Genomic DNA, 27,325 nt, shown 5'->3' with positions numbered 1-27,325 from the left:
CCCTTTTGCAGCCCATGAAATAATTCACCAGTTTCCCCAAAGCAAGTCAATTCCAAAAAGAGGTGCAATTTGGGGGGCAATTCTTGCCTTCAAATCCTCCCTACAAATGCATGAAAACACACAAAAATATCCCCACTACATTCCCACCTCAGGATCCCGCCCTCTCCATTTCTGCTGTAAGGAATGCATGGCTTTCAAAGGGGAAACATTAGGTCCTACCAAAGCTGTAGATGTTGACTCTAGGGAACAATCCTCCATAAGAGACATAGTGTTAAGTCCTTAATTCTTTGCAACCTCACTGAAGAATCGGAATGTTGCACAGCCAAAAAAAAAATCACACATAGTTGCACAATGATACGTGTGATGCACCCTTTAACAATGTACAATGCATGCATGATTCCACTTTCGTAACCTTCAATTGGAAAACCAGGATGTTGTAATGGCCTGAGTGCTGCACTAGGACACTGGAGACATGGGTTCAAATCCCTGCTCAACTACAAACCCATTGGGAACCTTGAATAAGCGGCACCATCTCAGCCTCAGAGGAAAGCCAACACAAACCTTGCCAAGAAAATCCTATGAGAGGATTGGCCTTAAGTTAGAAATGACGGCGCTTATCTTGCCCCAAAATACAACCACATACATGGGTTGTTGTATGTTTTCCGGGCTGTATGGCCATGTTCCAGAAGTATACTTCTGGAACATGGCCACACAGCCCGGAAAACATACAACAACACTGTGATCCCCACCATGAAAGCCTTTGACAATACATGAAGGAACTTATGCAATAGGATGCCGGCCAGAGTGTCAATTCAATACACTTGGGTCACAGCAATTTTGTATTTTATTGTCAAAATTAACAAGCAACGAAGAGGCACCTTCCAACTTCCTAGTTAAAAAATATCCTACATCAGGAAAAAGGGGAAACAAAAACTGCAGATCAAACACTCTGCAGGAAACAAAATATTAAGACTCAGAAAAAGACTAGTCCATCCAACAGTCCATCCGACAAAGGAAAAGGGAGAGTGAGGGGGTTGCCTCCATTCAGGAACCTCGGTTTGTTAGCAGCTGTTTCTAGAGGTGAAAGCTTCCAGTCTAAACAGGTTTGCATAAATTCAAGGTTTCAAGTCCGGGGACTTCCTTCAAGTCCTCCTAAGTCTGAAATGTCTCTCCCTTCAAAAAACAAAACCGTGTCGGTCTCAGTTCTCTCCCGTGTGAACGTATTCCTCTGCTGCCTGGGACACCGTGCTCAGGTACTGCCAACTCAGGGCCACCAAAAGCATCACGCAGGACAAGTAGATGGGGGAGTAATGGGTCCGAGAGACCAGCTCCCCTCCGGGCAAACTCATGGAGCGGACAGAGGCGACGATTTGCTGGGTTCTGCTGGAGGAGGGGTCCGTGCTGGGTATCTTCTGGTAGATCTGTCAAGAGAGGAGTCAACACCCAGTAAGAGAAAAGGACTTGTGGATTTCACCTGAACACAGCATGTTATTTGAGAGCACAGAAATGCTGGACCACTCTAACAACTACCACGACAGGTTACACAGAGAAGTCATTGTAATCCACAAGCATGTAGACAATCTCAACAGAAAGGAAGAAGAAACAATGAAAATGAACAAAATCTGGCTACCAGTATTTAAAAAAACCCTCTAAAATCAGAACAGTAAATAAAGAACAACACTCTGAAAACAGAGGAATTCTCGACATGAAAATCAAGGCCAGATAATATCTCACGACAAAGGATTTCCCCAGGCAGTAAGCAGCCAGACCTTGGAGCTGAAAGGCTATTCAATGCTAGTCAAGGTGGCCAATTGAAACATTCACACTTGCCTCAAACAGATAAGAGTTCTTACTCCCAACCCTGGACATTATTCCACAGAAATATAAACCCCACTTGACTAGTTTCCAACAGACTTCACAACCTCTGAGGATGCCTGCCATAGCTGCAAGCGAAACATCAGGAAAGAATGCTTCTGGAACATGGCAATACAACTCACAGCAACCCTGTCAGCTCTCCATTTCACAAGTGATTTAATTGATATACTCTCAAGTAATAAGATTCCAACTGGAGGATTTCATAGAATCATAGAGTTGGAAGAGATCTCTTGGGCCATCCAGTCCAACCCTCTGCAAGAAGCAGGAAAATCTCATTCAAAGCACCCCCGACAGATGGCCATCCAGCCTCTGCTTAAAGCCTCCAAAGAAGGAGCCTCCACCACACTCCGGGGCAGAGAGTTCCACTGTCAAACAGCCCTCACAGTGAGGAAGTTCTTCCTAATGTTCAGGTGGAAACTACTTTACTAGAAAGTTTTTTTAAAAAAATTATTCTGTCCTTGACATCCAACTCACCTCTTCCACATACTGGTACATGATGGCTTTGACAGCCTGGATGTTGGTGGCATCCATCATCAGTGTGACGGCTTGCCCCTTCCGGATCTTCACCACCCCACGGAAGACCTGCTGGTTGTTGTAACAGGCTGCCAAGGTGGCAATGGCCATTACCTAAAACAAGAGAAAAGAGATTGAAATCACATAAAAAGAATCCAGCTTAACGCAACTCCATAAAAGGGTGGCCACATCCCGGGCTCAAAGATTCCATCAATATTTTATCTGCTTGGAACTAATGTTCAACCACTTTTAACTACTGATTGTTTAATTATATTGGAACTTCTATGTACTTATATAAATTATTTCTGCTGAATTTGTTCTAATGTGCAAGTTGCCTTGAGTCCCGAAGAGGCAAGATATGTCACAATTACATTGTTTTAAACTGTTTCCGGTTTCACTTGGAATCATTTAACCAATGTAGCATACAGTATGCCTCCTGTATCTACAGTTTCACTTATCTATGGATGACAAAATATGTCCACTCTAAGCATGGTCTAGGTCAAGGGTGTCAAACTCATTTTCATGGAGGACCACATTAGATTTATAGTTGCCTTCAAAGGGTCATTGAATCCATGGATGGAGAATACAAGGATACATAGGGCTAACTATAATTTTTTTACATGGTGGTCAGTGATCTTTAGTTGAACGTCGACACCTATCACTTTTGATTAACTACCATGCAGACTGGAGATAATGGGAATTGCAAACCAACAGCACTGGTGGCTCTGAGGTTGGTTGGGGAAACCTTAAAGGACATTTTGAAGACAGACATATCAACAAGCCTTCTATCTAAATTGAAACTCCATTCTCTTGACTAAACAGAACAAACTGCAGACTTCGAGATGTTGCTGTATCACAACAAAGAAGTTGTAATTCAACATCTAAAGGGCCACATAAAATGACATGATGGGCCAGATTTGGCACACGAGCCTTGGGTTTGACACAAGTGGCTTTGAGCTGTCCAGGGTCACTCAATAGTATTCTTGGTGGCGAAGTGCTTCAATTCAATACTGTTTGCTGTTATCAACAGTTTGCATATCCATATAAGTCTGGGAATGTATCCTCCCTGGATATGGGGACCATACTTTACTGTACTTCCCCTGAGTCCCCTCAGGGAGATAGAGCGAAATATAATGTGTATGTGTATGTGCATGTATATAATGTTTAACTATTTCTGTTGTTTAGATACTATTGCTCTAATTTAAAATGGTCTGCATTGATTCTATCACAGTAAGTGACATGATATAGCTATTTGGCTGACATTCACATACAGTAGAGTCTCACTAATCCAAGCTAAACGGGCCGGCAGAAGCTTGGATAAGCGAATATCTTGGATTATAAGGACTGATCAAGGAAAAGCCTATTAAACATCAAATTAGGTTATGATTTTACAAATTAAGCACCAAAACTTCATGTTATACAACAAATTTGACAGAAAAAGTAGTTCAATACGCAGTAATGTTATGTTGTAATTACTGTATTTACGAATTTAGCACCAAAATACCACGATATATTGGAAACATTGACTACAAAAATGGCTTGCATTATCCAGAGGCTTGGACAAGCGAGGCTTGGATTAGTGAGACTCTACTGTATTGCAATTGCACAGAGATACATCAGTAAGATCACATAATGTAATAAGACTATGCAAATGATGCAAACCCACCTTAAACAGCTAGCAGCCTGATAAGGCAAAATGGTCTGTTCAGATACCAATCAATATACAGACAGAATATAGTATTTCCAGACTGCTCCCACTACCAAGCGATTCTACAACAATCAGAAGAACAGCTGTCGTAACTTCTTGCCGCAACCTTGCTTACTGGCAAGAGTGGGCTGGATCATCAATTCACCCTGAACATACTTTTGTGTGATCCAGCTCCTGGGTGTTTAAGTGGGAATGGAGGGTAGAGTTGGCAAAGAGGTGTTAACTATGGTGCAAAGATAGTCAGAGCACCCCAACCTACCTGGGGGATGGCACAGAAGTTGAAAACACTCTGATTCTTCAGTCGGGACAAGTACGTCAAGACATCGGGGACGTGATGCAAGGCATTGGTGATGAGCTCATTCATGCAATGGACGGCTTTATCGATGTTCTCGGGCTTGGCCAGATCTGACACCTTCTTTGCATACTTGCTCCACACCTGGGAACACCCAAGGGTTAGGAACGCCTAGCAAGAAGGGGTGGGTGGGATGTGGCAATGCCACATCTAGAAGTCTCCCACTCCACTCCTTCCCAAAAAAGACTTGAGAAATTCAGCCATTCTGATTTGCACTTTACTTCTGCAATTGTTGCATCATTCTTATACACATTCAAGCTAGCTAGATTTATAGTGAATCTTGTGGAGATTTCATCAGAGGTTTGCCATGGCCTTCCCCTTACAGAGAGAGGCTTGCTGAGTAAGACTTCAACCCTGGTCCTAGTCCAATGCTCCAACAGCTAAACCTAGATTGCTAAAATGCATGCTAGCCTCTGCCACATCCCCAACATCTTACAACTCCCAAAAAGGTATAGGTAAAGGTAAAGGTTTTCCTGACATTAAGTCTAGTCGTGTCCAACTCTGGAGGTTGGTGCTCGTCTCCATTTCTAAGCCAAAGAGCCTTGGTTGTCCGTAGACACCTCCAAGGTCATGTGGCCACTGGCATGACTGCATGGAGTGCCGTTACCTTCCCACCGGAGTGGTACCTATTGATCTACTCACATTGGCATATTTTTGAACTGCTAGGTTGGCAGAAGCTGGGGCTAATAGCAGGAGCTCACTCCACTCACCAGACCTTTTGGTCAGCAACTTCAGCAGCTCAGCCGTTTAACCTGCTGTGCCACTAACTCCCAAGAAGAATATTTTTAAAAATATTAGCCAAATTATTAGGTTTTTTGCCTCCTAAAATATATGAAAAGCCTCCTAAATACAGTAGAGTCTCACTTATCCAACACTCACTTATCCAACATTCTGGATTATCCAACGCATTTTTGTAGTCAATGTTTTCAATATATCGTGATATTTTGGTGCTAAATTCACAAATACAGTAATTACTACATAGCATTACTGTGTATTGAATTACTTTTTCTGTCAAATTTGTTGTAAAACATGATGTTTTGGTGCTTAATTTGTAAAATCATAACCTAATTTGATGTTTAATAGGCGTTTCCTTAATCCCTCCTTATTATCCAACATATTCGCTTATCCAACATACTGCCGGCCCGTTTATGTTGGATAAGTGAGACTCTACTGTATACCCAAACTCCCTTTGGGTCCATGCAAAAACCCTTTCAGTTACTTTTCCTCTCAGCTTTTCTTCCAAGTGTTCACAGAGCACAGAATGTGAAGAGACCCCAAGGGCTATCTAACTCAGCAACATTCCTATATATCAAGCAATGGCCAATTCACATCCATCTTTTTCCTGCCCCTCCAAAATCTGCTATTGCTGCTGGGTATCCGGGCAACGGGGAAATCGCTTCTCCTCTGTGCTCCTATGCACCAAGAGCAACAGATTCATAAGAGGGCACTTGATTCTGAGCCACATCTTCTCTGCGGGGCTCACCCAGGTGGAATAAATGTATCAGAAAATAAGTTTTGTTTCTGCACTTTTTAAAAAGAGAGAAAAAAAAACAACAGTATCGGTTCTAATGTTCAATTGAAAACTACCTTCCTGTACTTTAATACCATTAACTTGGTTGTACCCTCTGTGCAGAAAAGAACAAACATGCACCCTGCCTCTTTCCAACAGTCCTTGGGATTTTTAAAGAGTAAAGAGTGCAATCCTGTTCTGGAAAGCCAATGTGACACAAGTGATTGGAATGTTGGACTAAGACCCTGGAGATCAGAGTTGGAATCCCCCCCAGCCTTGGAAACCTCTGGGTAATTTTGGGTGGGACACACACTCAGTCCCAGAAAACCCCACAAGAGCTTTGCTTAGCTCTTCATAAGTTAGAAATGACTTGAAGGCACAACAACACTGTGCTATCAATCCAACTTTTTCAGCTTTAGATTGTTTTGTTGTCTAAGGCTTTCATGGCCGGAATCACTGGGTTGCTGTGAGTTTTCCAGGCTGTGTGGCCATGTTCCAGAGGCACTCTCTCCTGACGCTTCGCCCACATCTATGGCAGGTATCTTCAGAGGTTGTGAGGTCTGTTGGAAACTAGGCAAGTGGGATTTATATATCTGTGGAATAATGTCCAGGGCTGTATGGCCATGTTCCAGAGGCATTCTCACCTGATGTTTTGCCCACATCTATGGCAGGCATCCTCAAAGGTTGTGAGGTCTGTTGGAAACTAGGCAAGTTTGGTTTATATATCTGGAATAATGTCCAGGGTGGGAGAAAGAACTATTGTGTGCCTCAGGCAAGTGTGAAGGTTGTAAATTAAATAATAATAATAATAATAATAATAATAATAATAATAATAATAATAATAGCAATATCTTTATTTTTATATCCCGCCTCCATCTCCCCGAAGGGACTCGGGGCAGCTCACATGGGGACCAGCCCAGCATAAGAATAGGTTAAAACACAGTTCATGAATTTAAACAATATAAAAAATAAATATAGTCCAACATAATAAAACCCATCAAATTACTTTAAAACCTGGGCATAAAATACTGTATGTGTAGTGGGTGAACTTGGGCAGAACTCTGAGTAGGGCTCGTGGATAATGTAAAGGGATCAGGGAAAAGGTGAAGGGACAATCTCATTAAAATACTGACAGCCTATGCAACACTAAAAAAAAACAGAGGAATTCCAGACAAGAAACAATCAGGGCCAGCTAACACCTCCCAACAAAAGATCCCCCCAGGCAGGAAGTATCCTGACTTTAAAGCTGAAAGGCCATTCAATGCTAATCAAGGTGGTCAATTTGCAACATTCCAAGAAAGAGTTCTTTCTCCCACCCTGGACATTATTCCAGATATATAAACCAAACTTGCCTAGTTTCCAACAGACTTCACAACTTTTGAGGATGCCTGCCATAGATGTGGGTGAAATGTCAGGTGACAATGCCTCTGGAATATGGCCATACAGCCCGGAAAACACAAAGCAACCTTAGATTGTTTAGTCTGAGTTTCCCTCCAGCTTGGGTCTGAAATCAGTGTGTTCAGGGCAATATTGTTGTATCTAAATTAACCGAATAAGCAAGCCAGTGACTAGTGATGACGGGGATGGAATACAATCTACCATCTACCACTTAGCCCAAATATCATTTGCCAGTCCTCCCTGCCATCTGCCCCACCCCTCGCTTTCCTTACCTCCCGAGGCCAAAACTCTCTGCCCACGAGTTGGTCTTCATAGTAATCGCGGATGATGTTGGTTTTCTGCAGGAAAAGCCCCATGGAGTTGGCGAGCTCCGTGTCCTGGCCGACAATAGGGTCCTCCAGCTTGGACGCAGAGAACAGCTGCGAGAGGCCGATCCCCACTAAACCGGCGACGTAGTGACAATACTACAGAGGTTCAAAAAATGGCAAAATTCAGGGCAAAGTGAGAACCTAAGATTCAAAATACCTTTGTTTATAGTCAGACCTCCACACTTGCGGGGTTAACCTTTGCAGGTTTTGATTGTTCATGGATTTGAGTAATATGACCTTCCTAGGGCTAGCTATAATTGCAGGCATGGGCAAACTGCGGCCCTCCAGGTGTTCTGGACTTCAACTCTCACCATTCCTAACAGCCTCAGGCCCCTTCCTTTCCCGCTTAAGCGGCTGAGGGAGAAAAGGAAAGGGCCTGAGGCTGTTAGGAATGGTGAGAGTTGAAGTCCAGAACACCTCCAACTATTCAATTTCTGCCTTTGGAACAAAACTTTCTGATAAAAAAAAAAATCCAAGAAACTAATTTTCTTTGTTTTAATTGAGGAATAACTGTACTAACATGAGGAAGGGAGAAACTGGAAAAGCATCCTTCCTAACTAACAGGTGGCGGGTTTTGAAATCTGGCTTGCTCTCTTGTTTTGATCCTTAACTGATGCTGCTTGGGTGCTGGAAAGTGGTTTGCGATGCAATCTCTTCCCCTTGGCATAACTTTCGGAAGCCTTGTTTCTCCCGCATACAATGGGTGTGGTTTTTCCCCTGAGGACAGCTGGGTGCAGGTAGGCACAGTACCTGTCTAAACCTGCCAGAGAAATCCAGCCCAGGTATTTATTTACTAGCATATATACATGGCGTTGTCCAGACACCATTGGGATTGCTGACCCCTGCTTTCATCCCTTTTCTTTTTCTTTCACTCTCCTCATATTGTTTTCTCCTTCCCTTGCTGCTCCTTTCCCTTCTTTTCCTTAACCTCTCCTTTCTCCTTTCTCCAGTTCTGAGATGTCTCGATGGCAACATGGCTCTCACTGTGACTCTTTCCTTCCTTTCACCCTTTTTCTCATACACATCACCTTACTTTCCCAGTGACTTCACAGAGGGTCACTTCACCTAACAACAGTCAATCTATTGATATCAAGGGGCCACTTCACCTAGCAACAGACTTTGTGGTACAGACAGACATACTTTGAATTTCATGGATAGACAGACTTTTTATTTATGAGTTATATCCTGCCTTTTCCAACATGAGGTCCATGAGGTCAAGCTGACCATAAAAACAATCTGAACATATTACTACTAATAATACTACTAATAATATTAATTTTATTATTGTATCCCGCCACCATTTCCCCAAAGGGAATTGGGGCAGCTTACACAAGGCACAATGTCCCTAAAAAGCAGAATATGAAAAAAGCGCAATAGAAAATACAACATAATAAAACAGAAGCATATAAACCGTTGTCATAAAAGTCAGAATAAAACAGCGCTCATTCATCAATAGCAGTAGCTAATGTAAACATTGATCTACGAGGTATAATCATGAAACATTCCATTTAAAAAAGCGTAACATTGTGTAAAAACATGTCAACAAAGATAAAAATGCAGCACACACGCACCATAAAGATTCCCTGCAACCAAACAATAGTAAAAAGGTAAAGGTTTTCCTCTGACATTAAGTCTAGTGAAGTCCGACTTTGGGTGATAGTACTGGGTGTAAATAATAAGGGAAAGTCCTCTTCTGAAGATTGTGAGGCTTCATTAGGTTTATATAAAGGGAAATTTCACATAGGCATGAATTAGACTAAACTACAAATCTAATTCTTCTTTTATCCTACCTCATGAGAATGGCTCATTTTTGTCATACCTATAGACATAACTCTTTCAGCTTTCATTTTTAAAAAGGAAACGGTAATATGTTTGTGCCTTGAAAAGTCTGAACATGGATAGAGTGCATTCCAGCAGCCAAAGCTTTGTAAAGGCATGATTTAGGCCAATCAAGAGGTGATGTCCACTATGGGGAAGCCACTAACCTTGTCCCATTCTTTCTCGGATTCCACCTTCTTCTCCAAGAACTCGGCCATCCCGAGGCCCATCTTGTGGCAAATGTCAGCGATCACATCCCGATAGACCTTGGCCAGGTTCCGGAACTCCAAGGAGATCTGGGGCACAAGAGGGAAATAAGCTAAATCTCCAAACAGATGTAGGACAAATACAGTTCAGGAGAGTTGGCTGACACTTTTCTCTGTAAAGCCCAAACACAGCATTTCAAAAAGTTAGAGCCAATTTAAAATCACTGTATCTCTGAAACCATGAAACACTCATGAATGATACTCTTACCACTTGAAAGGGTGAGGCATAGGGTTTCAAGTTATTAATGCTAGATGCCTTTCCCAGCACACAAACAGTCCGTAGCTATTTGTAAGATAGTGACTCCCTCCTCACATGAGGCATTTTGTATTCTGCAGTTCAGCAAGACTGAATCTGTAATTTCAGTACAGCATGTGTTTCATTGATCTTATAGCTTTTTGTGGAATTGTATCATGTTGCCATTATGAAATATACTGCTTTGAAATTGGGTCAATCATTTTGAAACACCCTGTATAACCCTAGACTACTTTAATGTTGGGTGGGCAATTCCACTCTGTTGGTGGGGCCAAGTCAACATGTTGGACCACCATAGTCTGTTTGGGCTGTACAAAATCAAGAAAAAAACACAAAATAAAAAAGTGCCTGGAAAGTCACTTCTGCCTGGGAAACACATGATTAAAAAAAATATTCCACAGTACAGTGAGCCTTTGGTATCTGCTAGATTTTGGGTCCAACATACACACACAGAGAGACAGGGATGTTGAAGATCAATAATATATAATCGTGTAGTGAACCTATATAACCAAATTAAGGCTTACTTTTTGGAAACGGTTAAAAATATTTCAAGTCATGGAATCCACACGTGCAGAATCTGTGGATACAGAGGGCTAAATGTAAAGAAGAGGGTGGTAAGCAATTCACTGGGCCACGAGCCTGTTTTTCCCATCGCAGTCCTAATCATGGGTCATTTCTAACACAACATACCCAAATATCCTTGTTTTCCTTTGAAGTTCCTCCTCAGATGGCAAAAGAAAGTAACACTGTTTCATTTTTACTCTATTTTACTCTTTTACTCTAAGAGGGACTGTGGAGACCAGTGGAGGTATTTGGGCACAGGAAACAATAATCCACGTAATACCCACAGTATGAAAACACACAAAAATAATGCAGAAGAGTGATGCCGCAACTGTGCCATTGGGATCATTGCAAAACCTGAACAAGCAGCATGACTGTTGCACAAGTTGAGGAAAAGGCTGCCCTAGGACAATGAGAATGCAAAGCGAGTGGGTAAAGGCCCAAGACAGAGCAATGGCACATTGGTAATCCAGAATGGAGGGCAGTGGAGAGTCACGTGTGCCCAAACCCAGCAAGAAATATGACCCACATTTTGCAGTACTCTGCTGTGCTGGGCAAACCATATTACACAACATGGTATCTCGTACCGAAATTGAACAGAGTTCAGATTGCCTCCACAAAAAAGTTGTCACTAATGCTCCATTGTGCATTATTTTACTCCTCCTCTCCCAATACAAAAGCATGTGGTGATGGTTGAAGAACATGGTGAACAAAGCAAGCATATACACTGAAGATCAGAGCAGGGAGGCGACGACTCACCGTTGGGAAATCTTCCAGCACTTGCTTGTCCTTCTCATTGCTCTCCATGAATCGCCAATCTGGCTGATAAAGGTAGGAGTGGAAATTGTGCAACATGGGGACCTTGGTTTCCAAGTTGATCGTCATGTCATCCTCCACTGTGTCTAAAGCCCGCAGGACCAAATAGAAGATACACACTGCATGGCTGGAGAGACAGGAGAGAAGTAGGTCATTTGCGAGTTGGTTGCCAATGGGGGGAAAAGAGAAAAAGCCCTTCCTTGAAGCCCACTCCAACAACTTCAAGTCACTCAGAACACAATGGAACAATTCTTAGCAAGAAGGCCTGTGCAACCTGTAGGACAAAGTCTGTATTATTAAACTATTACCCAGTGAAATGTCATTGGTCTTAATAGAGAGATGGGGCTTCTCTACTGTAGCACCCACTGTGTAGAATAATCTCCCCACTGAAATCACTGTAAAATATTTCTACAACCAACAGCTTACACTAGAAATTTGAAATGGGACATTTTAATTATTTTATTATGACTTTTAAAAATATTATTTGAATACTTATAGTAGTTTACTCTAATAGGTTATCTGTATTTGGAAAAAATTAAAGGAAATAGAATAAGTATGGATGGGGCAAGCTAGCACAGGGAATTGACCAAGAGGCCTCTGGAAGAGGAAGCTTTACCCACAAAACAAAATAGCAGGCAAAACTTTTGCAGGAAAGACACTGTAAAAGTCAGAGCTAAAGTGAAAGGCATGAACTGAATATATCATCAGTCTAAGGGCCTTTCCACACAGCTGAATAAAATCCCACATTATCTGATTTGAACTCAGATATAGGGCAGTGTGGATTCAGATGAACCAATTCAAAGCTAATGTGGGTTATTCTGCCTTGATATTCTGGGTTATATGGCTGTGTGGAAGGGCCCTAACATGACACACTGGGTTTCAAAGCTCATAATAACCAGAACCGTCTATCCCCCATGTCCCAGGACAGCTTTCTAACCATTATAATATCCTGGATTTGTTATGCTCAAGTTTGCATCTTTCTTTAAGCCCAAAAAATCACTGTGTGATAACAAATCATCTTATTAAGACGCAGTAATGCAGCAAGCTGAAGTTTAAATCCTGGTAATGCTTGCTTACCAGGATTAGGAGTCAGGGCTCAGCCCTAGGCACTTTTCTAACTTCGTTTTAATGAAGATTAACAAGCTGGCAAGAGAAATAATTATTTCTCTTGCCAACTTGTTGATCTTCATTAAAATTATCTGAACAACTCATAATCCAGAAATCTTGCCCGGAGTGTTGTTCTTGGAATGTGTAACTGATCCCCTTTGTGGGCCGGATCTAGTTTCATTCTTTGGGTTTCAACAACTCTGCCTTTGCTTCTCAATTAAACCCTTCATGGATTGGGTACTTGGGCTTCAGTGTGACCTCTTACATGTGGTTGTGTTGTTATGGTTACAGTGACAGGCCCTACATGCACTTAATAAGGACAAAGGGAGATAGCACATTAATATACTGGTTTAAATCATTGACCTTACAATCAGTCACAACTCTTTAAACTATAGTTGGTTCTTCCCTCCCATTGGCTACCCCATCTGTATTCCAGCTCTTTCCCTGTCACTGTCAAATCCAAATCCTGTCTTCCACAAACACAAGCCTCTGCTTTTGTTACATTGCTCTCCCTTTGCAGCATCCACTGTTTTCTGCTGCTCCAGAGACCAGGACACAGAGCCGTGGATTCCAACTACTGGAAATGAGTAAACGTTAGGAAGCTCTTCTTGACAATAAGAGCTGTTGAAAAGTGGAATACGCTGCCTTGGATGTGGCAGTCTGCTTCTTAAACAGAAACTGAATGGCCATCTGCTAGTAAGCTGTTAGAAATAGTGGGAATTGAAGTCCAAAACACCTGGAGGGCTGAAGTTTGCCCATGTCTGCTCTATTGTAACACTATGGCCAACATCTGGCAGAAGATGATCTCTAGGTTCTACAGCAGAACACAATAGTGTTTTAAAGGGGTTAAAAATATTGCTTTTTAAATTCATGATTTTCCCCATTAACCTCAGTGACTGTTAGGAATTGTGGGAGTTGAAGTCCAAAACACCTGGGGGGCTCAAGTTGGCCCTAATTTATACCCTGCTTTTTCTCTCCACCAAGGTGACTTAAAGATGCCATTATTAATGTTATTATTATCATCATCATCACCACAAGCACCACCACAATAGCTGCTCTTTCAGACAGGGCCCTTTCAGACAGACCCTATTTCTACGAGTTTTCTGGGCTGTATGGCCATGTTCTAGAAGCATTCTCTCCTGATGTTTCACCCACATCTATGGGAGGCATCCTCAGAGGTTGTGAGGTCTATTGGAAACAAGGCAAGTGGGGTTTATGTGTCTGTGGAAAGTCCAGGGTGAAAGAAAGAACTCTTGTCAGCTTGAGGCAAATGTGAATGTTGCAACTGGCCACCTTGATGGCATTGAATGGCCTTGCAGCTTCAAAGCCTGGCTGCTTCCTGTCTGGGGGAATCCTTTGTTGGGAGGTGTTAACTGGCTCTGATTGATTTGTGTCTGGAATTCCTCTGTTTTCAGAGTGTTGTTCTTTATTGGCTGATTTTAGAGTTTTATAATACTGGATGGCCATCTGTTGGGGGTGCTTTGAATGCGATTTCCTAATTCTTGGCAGGGGGTTGGACTGGAAGGCCCAGATGGTCTTTTTAAACTCTATGATTCTATGTGTTGTCGCAGGCTATCATGGCCAGAATCACAGGGTTGTTCTGTGTTTTCCGGGCAGTATGGCCATGATCAGGAAACATTCTCCCCTGGCATTTCACCCACATCTATGGCAAGCATCCACAGAGATTGTTAGATATATTGGGAAAAACTAAGCAAGGAAGGTTTATATATCTGTGGAAGGTCCAGGGTGGGAGAAGGAACAAAATCTGGCTCCCAGTATTGAAAAAAACTCTAAAATCAGGACAGTACATAAGGAACAACACTCTGAAAACAGAGGAATTCCAGACATGAATCATTCAGGGGCAGCTATTTATTTATTTATTTATTTATTTATATCACTTTTACCCCACCCTTCTCTCACCCGTTGGGACTCAGGGCGTCTTACAACAGTCGGCAATTTACATTGCCCAGAACACATTCAATAAAACACTATCAAAATCAATAAATATTACAACAATAACACATCAATTAAAAACTCTATTAAACTCTATTAAAACGTGAATCATAAAATTTTAAAATGCATGTGTAGTTAGCTAACACCTCTGAACAAAAGATTCCCCCAGGCAAAAGAAGCCAGGACATGAATCTGACAAAGCCGTTAATGCTAATCAAGGTGATTGATTACAACATTCACACTGGCCTCCAGCAGGCAAGAGTTCCTTCTCCCACCCCTGGACCTTCCACAGATATATAAACCTTCCTTGCTTAGTTTTTTCAATATACAGTAGAGTCTCACTTATCCAAGGTTCTGGATTATCCAAGGCATTTTTGTAGTCAATGTTTTCAATATATCATGATATTTTGATGCCAAATTCATAAATACAGTAATTACAACATAACATTACTGCATATTGAACTATTTTTTCTGTCAAATTTATTGTATAACGTGATGTTTTGGTGCTTAATTTGTAAAATCATAACCTAATTTGATGTTTAATAGGTTTTTCCTTAATCTCTCCTTATTATCCAAGATATTTGCTTATCCAATGTTCTGCCGTCCCGTTTATGTTGGATAAGTGGGACTCTACTGTACCTCACAACTTCTGAGGATGCCTGCTATAGATTCTGGTTCTGGCCTAATCTACTTGTCTGAACGTATCTCCTCCTATGAACCAGCAAGATCCCTGAGATCATCTGGCAAGGCCCTGCTCTCGGTCCCACCTGCCTCGGAGGTGCGGCTAGTGGAAACGAGGGACAGGGCCTTCTCGGTGGAGGCTCCTCGGCTGTGGAACACCCTCCCCAGAGATAGGCGACAAATTCCAACATTGCTGGGCTTCAGAAAAGCCCTAAAAACATGTGCCTAGACTTTTAATCAATAAATGGCAAAGATGACACGGACTGAACTAAGGACAAAGCATGAGGTTTCTCTAGGACAGTGATGGCCAACCTATGACACGCGTGTCAGCACTGACACGCCTAGCCATTTTTGCTGACACGCAGCTGCATGCAGATTGATTGGATGACTATATCTTTTGTGGCCAAATTTGGTGTGATTTGGTCCAGTGGTTTTGTTGTTTACCCCATGGGAATTATATATATCATATTATTACTATTATATTATTATTATATTATTCATTATTCATGACTACATTGAAACTAGAATAGAGATAAATCAGCATGGAAACTGCAAGAGGTACCATAGATTGTTGTACATTGAAATAATGGTAGTAAATAGTTTTTGATTTATTGAATACAGTTATATATTGCACTTAGATATTTTTGTTATTTAAACTATACATATTGCGAAATTATGGTTTTTTTCTCGAAGTGACACACCACCCAAGTCATGCTAGGTTTTTCTGGTGATTTTGACACACCAAGCGGAAAAGGTTGCCCATTATTGCTCTAGGATGAACGGATCTGATTTTACGTTTTAAATTTATACATCGTAATTTATATTGTTGAAGGCTTTCATGGCCAGGATCACAGGGTTGTTGTATGTCTTTCGGGCTGTGTGGCCATGTTCCAGAAGTATTCTCTCCTGACGTTTCGCCCACATCTATGGCAGGCATCTATGGATACCTGCCATAGATGTGTGCAAAACGTCAGGAGAGAATACTTCTGGGACATGGCCACACAGTCCGAAAGACATACAACAACCCTGTAATTTATATTGTATTTTTAATAGTTTTAACCGTCTTATGCATTGTTTTGATACTGATTTTGTACGGGCATCGAATTGCTGCCATTACTTGTAAGCTGCCCTGAGTCACTTCGGGTGAGAAGTGCGGGATATAAATGTTTGAAATAAATAAATATAGATGTGGGTGAAACGTCAGGAGAGAATGCTTCTGGAACATGGCCACTGAGCCTGGGAAACACAACAACAAATACAGTAGAGTCTCACTTATCCAACAGAGACTCTACTGTAATTAAATATAGATGTGGGCAAAACGTCAGGAGAAAATGCTTCTGGAACATGGCCATAGAGCCTGGAAAACACAACCCTCTACGATTCTGGGCCTGGAAGAATGGGTTCTCAAGATTAGAACAATGGGAAGGAGAGGAAACTATGGGAGGTGGCAAGGTGAGGAGGATCTGGAAACCCAAAGTTGCACTCCAAAAGTGGGCCCCTTTTAGCCAAGCTCCCCCAAACTCGAACGAACCCAAACTCACCGCAGCTCTCCGTCCAGGGCCTGGATGACGGCGGCGAAGCTGCGGCTGGTCTGGTTGAGGTACTTGTAGCAGAGGCGGAGGCTGTGGCTGAGCGAGTCCTGCAAGAAGAAGAGCGCAGGAGGAGAGGGCTTGGCGGCTGGCGCGTCGGTCAGGAAGCGGGGCCGCGAGGGCGAGGCTGCTTGGAGGCGCACCAGGCCCCCTCCGGAGCCCAAGGAAGACCCCGGCGCCCCGTGGCTGCAACGCCCGGACCCCCTTCCTCCTCCTCGGGGCGGGGACAGGGCCAGCGAGCGCTTAAAGAAAGAGACAGCTGCTTTGGAAGCGGTGGCCATGGAGAGGAGGCAGGGCGCGCCGTGCGTAAAAGCAGCCAGGGCGCAAAAGCCGTGCGTAAAAGTGGCCAAAGCGCACGGCTAAACTAGGCCTCCCATGGCTGCCGACCAAGCCCAATCCCGGGGAAAACGGTTCCGGGGGGAAGGGGAACCCCTGGCCCACCCCCTCGGCCCTTCCCCCGCTTCCCTGCTTTAAAAGAAACGGGAGAAGAGCCTTCCCTACAACGCCCGGGGCAACTCCTCTGCGCCCCAGCAGCAGCCACTTAACCCTCGCCTTTCCAAGGCTTTTTCCAGCATTCAAAGCTGGGTCTGGGGGTGGGGGTGGGCGACCAAGGGGGCGGGTCGTTGCGGACTACAACTCCCAGAACCCTCCCGCCTCCAACTTCTACTACAAAGGGGAGGTTCCTCTTCCACAACTGCTTCTTGAACGCTAGTATTCAATATCTTTACCAAGGACTTGGGTGGCGCAATTAGATCAAGTTGCAAACTTGGAGCAGGCATTGGGCAAACTTGGGCCCTCCAAGGGGTTTTGGACTTCAACTCCCACAATTCCTAACAGCCGGTAGGCTGTTAGGGATTGTGGGAGTTGAAGTCCAAAACCCCTTGGAGGGCCCAAGTTTGTCCAAATGCCGAGAGCTGGGCCAAAAATAACACAATGAATTTCAAGAGGGAGAAAGGTAAAGGTATAAAGGTTTCTCCTAATATTTATTTATTTTGTGTCAAAAGCATTGCATAATAAATAATAAATAAGTTTTAAATGCGGTTGCTGTTGCCCGCTTTTGGTCCAAAACTATTTAGCTGTTTGTGTTTCCTTTATTTTATCACTCCTAATATTAAGTCCAGTCTAATGGAGACATTCGCATAAACTGATAAATATTGGAGAGAAAGTCAGGGATAGAGCAGAGGTGAAAACAAAGCAGTAGCTCAAAAGAGGCTTAGAAAGGGTTTGAGACCCAATTCACAGAGCCATCCTACCTGTCCCTTTGAAAGACATGCGCATAAAATAATCAATTCAGAGACACCATGAATCATGAGACCCCAGTGGCGGTGTGTGTTAAAGCACTGAGTGTGTTAAAGAACTTGCAGACCGAAAGGTCCCAGGTTCAAACCCCGGGAGCGGCCGCTGTTAGCTCCAGCTTCTGCCAACCTACCCTGTTTCCCCTAAAATAAGACATCCCCAGAAAATAAGACCTAGTAGAGGTTTTGCTGAATTGCTAAATATAAGGCCTTCCCTGAAAGTAAGACCTAGCAAAGGTTTTGTTGGGAAGCATGCCCAACGAACAGAACACTAGAGCATGCAGGATCGGTAAATGTACATACCATAGAGTGTTGTACATGGAAATATTGGTAGTAACAAGAAATTCTTAATAGGATTCAAGTTTATCTGGTTATGCTGGTTTGTGATAACAATTACTGTACAGTATATAATAAATGTTCATTTTTTTTGTTCAACAATAAATGTGAATTCTTCATGGAAAAATAAGACATCCCCTGAAAATAAGACCTAGCGCATCTTTGGGAGCAAAAATTAATATAAGGCACTGTCTTATTTTCGGGGAAACACGGTAGCAGTTTGAAAACATTCAAATGTGAGTAGATCAATAGGTACCGCTCCAGTGGGAAGGTAATGGCGCTCCATGCAGTCATGCCGGCCACATGACCTTGGAGGTGTCTACGGACAACACTGGCTCTTCGGCTTAAAAATGGAGATGAACACCAACCCCCAGAGTTGGTCACGACTGGACTTAATGTCAGGGGAAACCTTTGCCTACCTATGAATCAAAATAGTAAAAACTTTACAGTAGTGTTCCCTCACTACTTCGCAGTTCGCTTTTTGCGGATTCTCTGTTTCGCGGTTTTTCAATAAACTAAAAGATTATTATAAATACAGTAGAGTCTCACTTATCCAACATAAACAGGCCTGCAGAACATTGGATAAGCGAATATGTTGGATAATAAGGAGAGATTAAGGAAAAGCCTATTAAACATCAAATTAGGTTATGATTTTACAAATTAAGAACCAAAACATGTTATACAACAAATTTGACAGAAAAAGTAGTTCAATACGTAGTAATGCTATGTAGTAATTACTGTATTTACGAATTTAGCACCAAAATATCACAATGTATTGAAAACATTGACTACAAAAATGCATTGGATAATCCAGAACATTGAATAAGCGAGTGTTGGATAAGTGAGACTCTACTGTAATAAAAAATTACAATTTACAGCCTAAGGAAGGGAGGAAGGAGAAGCCGAAGGGAAAGAAAAGGAGCCCAAGCGGCAATGGGAGAAGAAGGAGGCGATTTATCAACACACAATTGGTTGATAAAGACTTAAAATAGTGCATAACTACTAAAATGATGTATAAATATTAAAATAAATATAGTGTCACTACTTCATGGATTTTCACTTTTTGCAGGTGGTCCTGGAATGTAACCCCCGCAATAAGTGAAGGAACACTACTTACAAATATGCATGAGTCAATTTTGTCATGGTGTGCTGTGTGTGTTAACTGGAAAATGAAGGCTGAGCCTGCAAAGACCTGGGGATTGATTAGATACTGTTTCTGTTCTGCTGCTGCAGAACCAGTTTGGACAAGTTTTCAGTTCCTGGCTGAGTACTGCTGGTGAAGAGAGCAGTGTACTCAGAGGTCTTCTATTTTGAGGCCTGAGAAAAGAGGGAGAAGAACCAGGACTGTATTAGTCTCTGAAGCAGATTTGTGGACTGAGAAAGGACTATTTATGACCATGGCCTTCTGCAAGTGATCATAGGGACCATTGTAAATACTACTGTTTTTGATCTCTTGGAATCAGCAAAGTTCCTGTATTTTTGTTCTGCAAACCTAGGTGGCATGTTATTGTTCTGCAGGTGATTTTGGATCGTGGGCTCAAGTAACAGCTTCCATTTATCATCATCAATCCGATACAAATTTCATAAAAACCAAGTGACTACAGAAACCATGTATGAGTGTCCGACTCTGGGGGGTTGGTGCTCATCTCCATTTCTAAGCCGAAGAGCCGGCGTTGTCCGTAGACACCTCCAAGGTCATGTGGCCGGCATGACTGCATGGAGCGCCATTACGTTCCCACAGAAGCGGCACCTATTGATCTACTCACATTTGCATGTTTTGAAACTGCTGGGTTGGCAGAAGCTGGGGCCAAGAGTAGGAACTCACCCCACTCACTGGATTCTTTCGGTCAGCAAGTTCAGCAGCTCAGTGGTTTAATCTGCTGCCCCACCGGGCACTTAGGCAATACTTATTTATTAACCACACTTATATCCTGCCCTTCTTAACCCCAAAGGGGATCCAGAGTGGCCTTAGAAAGGCAACAATTCGATGCCGCATATAAAAATACATCGATAAATAAATAAAGCATTAAAACCAACAATTCAAACATAACATTAAAACATCCATTAAAATTACATGTTCCAGGGCTAGTCCAAGTTGTCATTATGAAATTGTAGTCTCTCATTGCTCTGCTCCCATTACTGACCAAAGGCCTGATCCCAGAGCCATGTTTTTTGTTTTTTTGTTTTTTTCCTGAAGGTCAGGAGGGAGACAGCTGATCTAATTTCACTGGGGAGGGAATTACACAGACTAGTTATGTTTGAATTGGTTGTTTGTTTGTTTGTTTGTTTTTGGGGGGGAGACTGTGCATTTGTGTGTGTCTCAGAAGCAACTTGAGTCTCCTTCGGGGTTGAGAAGGGTGGGATATAAGTGTGCTAAATAAATAGATGAGGGGCCACCACCAAGAAAACCCTGTCTCTCATCCCCACCACCCGTGCTTGTGAGGGGGGTGGAACTGAGAGCAGTTTTACCATCTGAGGTGTATCATAGAGGGAGATACATTCGAACAGGTAAGCACCTGTGAGGTGCACAGATATGAGAAAGGGGAACCAAACACAGATTGATATATAGTAGCAATAGAATGTAAATCAAAACTCATGACTGAAAGTTGACTGGGTAGGCCTGCCGGAATGATGGGAATTCAATTCTGTCCTAAATACTGATAGCTGACTTAGCTGTCTGATCTCTTCTGGCAGGTCATTCTAGAATCTTAAGGCGGCCAATGAAAAGGTCCTCTGGGTGACAGTCACCAGTCAGGTCTGACTGGTTGGAATTAATGGAAAGCCCAGAGGGCGTCAGTGTCCTAAAGGGCAGATTGTGCAGGAGAAGGCCATCTTGTAGGTAACTTGGACCCAAACTATGTAGGGCTTTAAATGTCAATTTTGTACTTTGCCCAGAACTTAATTGGCAACCAATGGAGTGACTTTAATATAGGTGTGCTATGTTCATTCTTAAATCAATCAGGCTGCCAATATTTTGAACAAACGAGTTTCCAAACTTGATCCTGAGGGAACCCAATGTAGACCAGAGGCTGAATATGAGTCATCCGAGTGAGGCAGCAGTTTAAAAAGCCGTTCTAATTCTACGTTGCATTAGCAGCAAGATAATATCCAGAGCCCTCAGTAGTGCAGCAAGTTAAACCTTTGAACTGCTGAACTTGCTGACCGAAAGGTCAGCGGTTTAAATTTGAGGAGCGGAGTGAGCTCCCGCTATTAGCCTCAGCTTCTGCCAATCTAGCAGTTGGAAAACATGCAAAGATGTGAATAGATCAATAGGTGGGAAGGTAACAGCGCTCCAGGCAGTCATGCCAGCCACATGACCTAGGAGGTGGCTACGAACAATGCCGGCTCTTTGGCTTAGAAATGGATATGAGCACCAACCCCCAGAGTTGGACACCACTAGACTTAATGTCAGGGGGAAACCTTTACCTTTACGAGTATCCAGATACTGTGGGAAGTCACAGGCCCATTCTGTTCTGCTTTGGTTAGACCTCACCTGGAATAATCCTGTTTTCTGTTCTGGGCACCACAATTCAAGAAGGACATGGACAAACAAACATGTCCATAGATGGGCAACCAAAATGGTCAAAGGTTCGGAAACCAAGGCCTATGAGGAGCAGCTGAGGAAGCTGGGTATTTTCAGAAGGCTGACAGAGGACGTGAGAGTCATGTTTAAATATCTGAAAGGGCATCACATAGCTTTTACCACCAGGAAGTTTATCCTAGGATGTCATCTTCAGGAAATTTATCCTAATGTTTAGTTGGGATTTCTTTCTCTGCAATTTGAATCCATTGCTCCATATCTTAGGGAATTATTTAATTATCATGGATCAATGCTAGGGAATACTAGGATTTGTAGTTTGTTGAGTCACCAACATTATTTGGCAGAGAAGGCTAAAGAACTAGTAAAATTACATTGAGCCATGGCAGCTGAGGTAGTGTCAAACTATATTAATTCTACGGTGTAATGCACACTTTGTCTCTGAAGCAGCAAAAAAAAAAAAAACTTTCTTCCTCCTCAATATGACATGACAATGGTCTCATGTCTCCTCTCAACCTTTTTTTCCACGCAGCTCCCTAAGCAGCTTCTCATAAAGCTTGAGCATTAGACTTTTGAGCATTTTAGTCGCCCTTCTCTGGATAGGTTCCTTCTTGTCAATATCCTTCTTGAATTGTGCCCAGAACTGGACACTGCTATTCCAGGGTAAGTCTGACTAATACCTGTGTATTTCATGTCTCCCCTGCTTAAATGAAGTACCTTACATTTTTCCCTGTTGAAATTCATTTTATTTTGTTTTGGGCCAGCTTTCTGATCTGTTCCGGTCATTTTAGATTCTGATCCTGTCCTTTGGGGACTAGCTATCCTTCCTAATTTGGTGTAATCAGCAAATTTGAGAAGTATGTTTTCTTTTCCATCATCCAAGTTAGTGATAAAGATATTGAATAGTACTGAGTCCAGGACATAAGCAATTTAAAGATAATTTTCCAAGCCACATCATAAAGTTGAACCACCTAGGTGTTTCTTGAGATAGAATCAAAGAGGAAGACCTTACAGGCACTTGCAACAATGCTCCTGTGGCAATAACATAGAGAGGATATTTCACGTAGAACAGCCCCCAGGTATACAGAGATGAAGAAAACATACACAGATTTGGAAACCCAACATACTGGTGAAAGTTCATTGTCATTCAATGCTTACTTCACAACAGTTACATTTAACAACCAGCTGGCTGATGACATTTGTACCTTGAAGAAGCAGCATCTAGTAATTAGGTGATGTTGAAAAGATGAGTGATATAGATCAGAATCTATTCTTCTATTCCTGCTACTATTATTCCACATTAAGCAATGGTCAACCTATGCTAAGTAACTGCAACTTTGTATTCTAAATGCAGCAAACAGTGTTCCTGTTTGAAATCAATGTAGAAATAAACAATTTATAGTGTCTACCCCTCCGAGATAAAGGTGGGGTATAAATGTCGTAAATAAATAAACTGGCAAGCAATGTTTGGGTCTTGTATCTTACGCCTGACTAGCTATTTGGAAATTTTAATCTCAGTTGTTGTTTTTTTAAAAAAGCACTTTGCACATGTTCAAATAACCTTTCGAATCTTTAGATCTCAAGATCAGGGAAGATGCTACTAGCCAGTTAACCTCAGTTGATGCCCATCTGTATTTTCCACTGAAAAATAGCTAGCCCCTCATGTTTCATAATGCTAGATTTCATGTTTCATCATGTTGGATTTTATTTCACTTTCTAAAACATTTCATCCTTATTTTTGTATTTTATCTTTGTCACTTCACATTCATTCAACTATGTTTCATAGCCCGAATGCATCATTTTAAAGCACCTTCTTTTGTGTACATCACAGATGTACACAAAAACATATTAAGTCATGCATCTTTTGGCAACAGAGTTGGAGAGAGGAGAAATCCTTTTTACACACTCTTGACCTGTGAACCACAACTTCCACCTTTAAGCCCTATAAAATCTATGGGGTTACCACAAATCCACAGGCAGCTTGAAGCTACACACACAAACAGTTACGGAGGAGGGAGAGGGAGAAATTGTGAGTTTACACAACTGACATTCTGGTCCCAATCTATAGGCCATCTGAACTGGTGCAAAGTGCATTTTTCAGAGTTTAGAGTTCCAGCAAGAACAATTATAGGAATTACTAAGGCCCCTTCCATGCAACTGAATAAAATCCCACATATTCTCATTTGAACTGGAATATGTGGCAGTATGGACTCAGATAGCCCAGTTCAAAGCAGATGTTGCAGGATTATCTGCCTTGATATTATGGGTTATATGGCTGTGTGGAAGGGTCCTAAGAACCAAATTAAAAGGAGAGGAAAAGAGGTGGGGCCAAGGTGACACAAAGACACATGAACTTACCTGTTCCATCTTGGGCATCACAGCCTTATAACCGCCCATCTTGAACTTCACTAAGTTGTAGAGTTCTTCAGGGTGCCCCAGCCATTTCTTCAACACCTCCATGATCTCAGGTTGGCAAAGTCTGAGCAGGCTGGAAAGGTGAAAGCAGCATGATTCAATCCAATGGGGAAAAAATCCATCCTTCCTCACCAATACCAACTGCTATTCCTCTTAATCATTCAAATTCTCAGGGTGCAACTACACTGTGGAACTAATGCAGTTTGACACCACTTGGCTCAGTACAATGCGAGTTGTGGTTTAGTGGAAGGAAAGGCTAAAGAACAGGATTCAAATGCACTGAGCCATGGAAGATTAAAGTGGTGACAAACTGCATTAATTAATTCTACAGTGTACAGTTCTACAGATGATAGATGTACTCTATCATCCCAATTATTACTGTTTGTTTTGACTTTATTGTATGCCTGCCTCAACCCTTCAGAAGAAACAGGTAACAAATAAAATGCATTATCATCAACAACAATTTTACAGTGCATGGTGCTATACAACTAAAATACCAATATTAAAATATTGTCTGTTTTTAACTGAGTCACTTTGTGTCCCAACAATAACAGCAACTAATATTTTAACGGGGTTTATGTATAAGTTGTGGATTTCAGATTGTTTTTGATTTTAATGCTGTGAGCTGCTTTGTATCTCAGTCAAGAGATATCAGTGAAATATTATCTGCCACAATAAATAGGGAGAGACAATGGGAAATGACTACCAATAACAGTAATAAAATCAATGTGATGTTTCCCACCTCCATTAAAAGGGAGATGAAATTAAAAATTACAATTAATAATAAAATCCAGCATATCTATCTTGTTTGCTGTGCCATACAACGTCGTTGTGTTGATAATAATAATTTAATATGTTGTTTCCCACCTCCAGTAATGGGGAGATGAAATATGAAATCACAACTAATAATAACAGTTTAATATGTTGTTTCCCATCTCAGGTAGTGGAAATGAAATAAAAAATCCTAACTAATAATAATAATAGGGTTGCTGTGAGTTTTCCAGGCTGTATGGCCATGTTCCAGAAGCATTCTCTCCTGATGATTCACCCACCTGTATGGCAGGCATCCTCAGAGGCGGTGAGGTCTGTTGGAAACTAGGCAAGTGGGGTTTATATATCTGTGGAATAATGTCCAGGGTGGGAGAAAGAACTTTTGTATGCCTGAATGTTGCAATTAATCATCTTGATTAGCATTGAATACCCTTGCAGCTTCAAAGCCTGGCTGCTTCTTGCCTGGGGGAATCCTTTGTTGGGAGGTGTTAGCTGGCCCCGGATTGATTCATGCTTGGAATTCCTCTGTTTTCTGACTGTTGTTCTTTATTTACTGTCCTGATTTTAGAGGTTTTTTTATTACTGGTAGCCAGATTTTGTTTATTTTCATAGTTTTCTCCTTTCTGTTGAAATTATCCACCTGCTTGTGGATTTCAATGGTTTCTCTGTGTAGTCTGACATGATAGTTGTGAAAGTGGTTGAGCATTTCTGTGTTCTCAAATAATATGCCATGTGCAGGCTGGTTCATCAAGTGCTCTCCTATGGGTTTAAAAGTACATAGAGCAATGATACATAGTGAAACAACCAGAACACCATCAAAAATTCATAGTATCATATCATTTCGTATAATTTTCCAGCCATGAAAGCCTTCGACAACACATTGCTCTCCTATGGCTTACTTCTTTGGTTGAGTTAGTCTTCAGTGCCTTTCATGTTCCTTGATTTGTATTTGGGCAATGCTGCGTTTGGTGGTCCCTGTGTCGACTTCCCCCAGGCAGGAAGCAGCCAGGCTTTGAAGCTGCAAGGCAACTCAATGCTAATCAAGTTGGCCAATTGCAACATTCACACGTGCCTCAAAAAGACAAGATATACCGTGTTTCCCCAAAAATAAGACAGTGTCTTATATTATTTTTTGCTCCCAAAGATGTGCTAGGTCTTATTTTCAGGGGGTGTCTTATTTTTCCATGAAGAAGAATTCACATTTATTGTTGAACAAAAAAAATGAACATTTATTATATACTGTACAGTAGTTGTCATCACAAACCACATAACCAGACAAACTGAATCCTATCAAGAATGTCTTGTTATTACCATTATTTCCATGTACAACATTATGGTAGGTACATTTACCGATCCTACATGCTTTGGTGTTCTGTTCGGCGGGCATACTTCCAAACAAAAACTTTGCTAGGTCTTACTTTCGGGGGAGGCATTATATTTAGTAATTCAGCAAAACCTTTACTAGGTCCTATTTTCTGGGGATGTCTTATTTTAGGGGAAACAGGGTATAAACATTCCACAGATATATAAATCATATTTCCCTAGTTTCCAACAGGCCCCACAATCTCTGAGGACGCCTGCCATTGATGTGGGCGAAATGTCAGGAGAGAATGCTTCTTGGAACGTGGCCATACAGCCCAGAAAACTCACAGCAACCCAGTGGTTCCGGCCATGAAAGCCTTCGACAACACAACGATAATATTAATTGTTATTTCATTGAGGCATTAAAATATAACATATACAGTGATTTGAAACATATCAACATATATACATCCAAGTGTAAAAGTACATAGAGCATGGATACATATTCAAACAACCAGAACGCCATCTAAAATTCATAATATATCATTTCATATAATTTTAGATATTTTGTCTGTTTACATAACCCTCCCCAGTCTTATTTTCCCTCCTTTGGCCCATTCAAGCTCCTAGTCCCCAATGAGGCGGGCCAGCCTTACCTCAGCCTCGCTCTCCAGGTGCTCAGCCCATCTGAGGCATCCTCCTCCCCTTTCATCTTCTCCCTGTCAACCGACGTCACCTAGCAGCAGCCAATGGGCGGGCGGCGCGCCATGGATAGGCGGGCCTCGACGGCCGCGCGGTGCTCGCACCAGGAAGAGGGCGGCCAATCCGGTTCCAGCAGGGCTGGTGTGACGGGCGCTCGGTGCGCCGCGATTGGCTGGTGGGAGCCCAGGAGGCGGAGGC

General features: G+C 42.1%; 1 protein-coding gene across 2 annotated transcripts; it reads right to left on the bottom strand.

Annotated features, from left to right (window-relative positions):
* Window positions 1–826: 826 nt before the first annotated feature.
* Window positions 827–27,221, bottom strand: LOC100560926 (squalene synthase). 2 transcript variants are annotated; one of them, XM_003225549.4, is made up of 9 exons: window positions 27,082–27,221; window positions 24,296–24,425; window positions 16,721–16,818; window positions 11,382–11,565; window positions 9,710–9,838; window positions 7,629–7,820; window positions 4,356–4,532; window positions 2,350–2,502; window positions 827–1,421 (listed from the first exon to the last, which is right to left on the bottom strand). In XM_003225549.4, the coding sequence occupies exons 1-9, from the start codon at window positions 27,135–27,137 to the stop codon at window positions 1,200–1,202; spliced, it is 1,341 nt and encodes a 446-aa protein (XP_003225597.2). In that variant the 5' UTR covers window positions 27,138–27,221; the 3' UTR covers window positions 827–1,199. The 2 variants fall into 2 exon arrangements, with proteins under 2 accessions (XP_003225597.2, XP_016851824.1); XM_016996335.2 differs by lacking the exons at window positions 24,296–24,425; window positions 27,082–27,221 and having other exon boundaries at window positions 16,721–17,326.
* Between the last annotated feature and the right edge of the window lie 104 nt (window positions 27,222–27,325).

The sequence above is a fragment of the Anolis carolinensis genome, chromosome 1, assembly GCF_035594765.1.
Source record: "Anolis carolinensis isolate JA03-04 chromosome 1, rAnoCar3.1.pri, whole genome shotgun sequence".
Lineage (NCBI taxonomy): Eukaryota > Metazoa > Chordata > Lepidosauria > Squamata > Dactyloidae > Anolis > Anolis carolinensis.
Note: the sequence above shows the minus strand (reverse complement) of the source record. Positions and strands in the feature narration are given on the sequence as shown.

What these genes read in the sequence shown, in the direction of transcription:
- LOC100560926 (XM_016996335.2), bottom strand. Translation starts at nt 17,049, where the DNA reads ATGGCCACCGCTTCCAAAGCAGCTGTCTCTTTCTTTAAGCGCTCGCTG. An exon ending in GCCCTGGACGGAGAGCTGCG is followed by an intron (nt 11,566 to 16,720) that starts GTGAGTTTGGGT and finishes CTGTCTCTCCAG; the next exon opens with CCATGCAGTGTGTATCTTCT. An exon ending in TGTACCAGTATGTGGAAGAG is followed by an intron (nt 1,422 to 2,349) that starts GTGAGTTGGATG and finishes CTCTCTTGACAG; the next exon opens with ATCTACCAGAAGATACCCAG.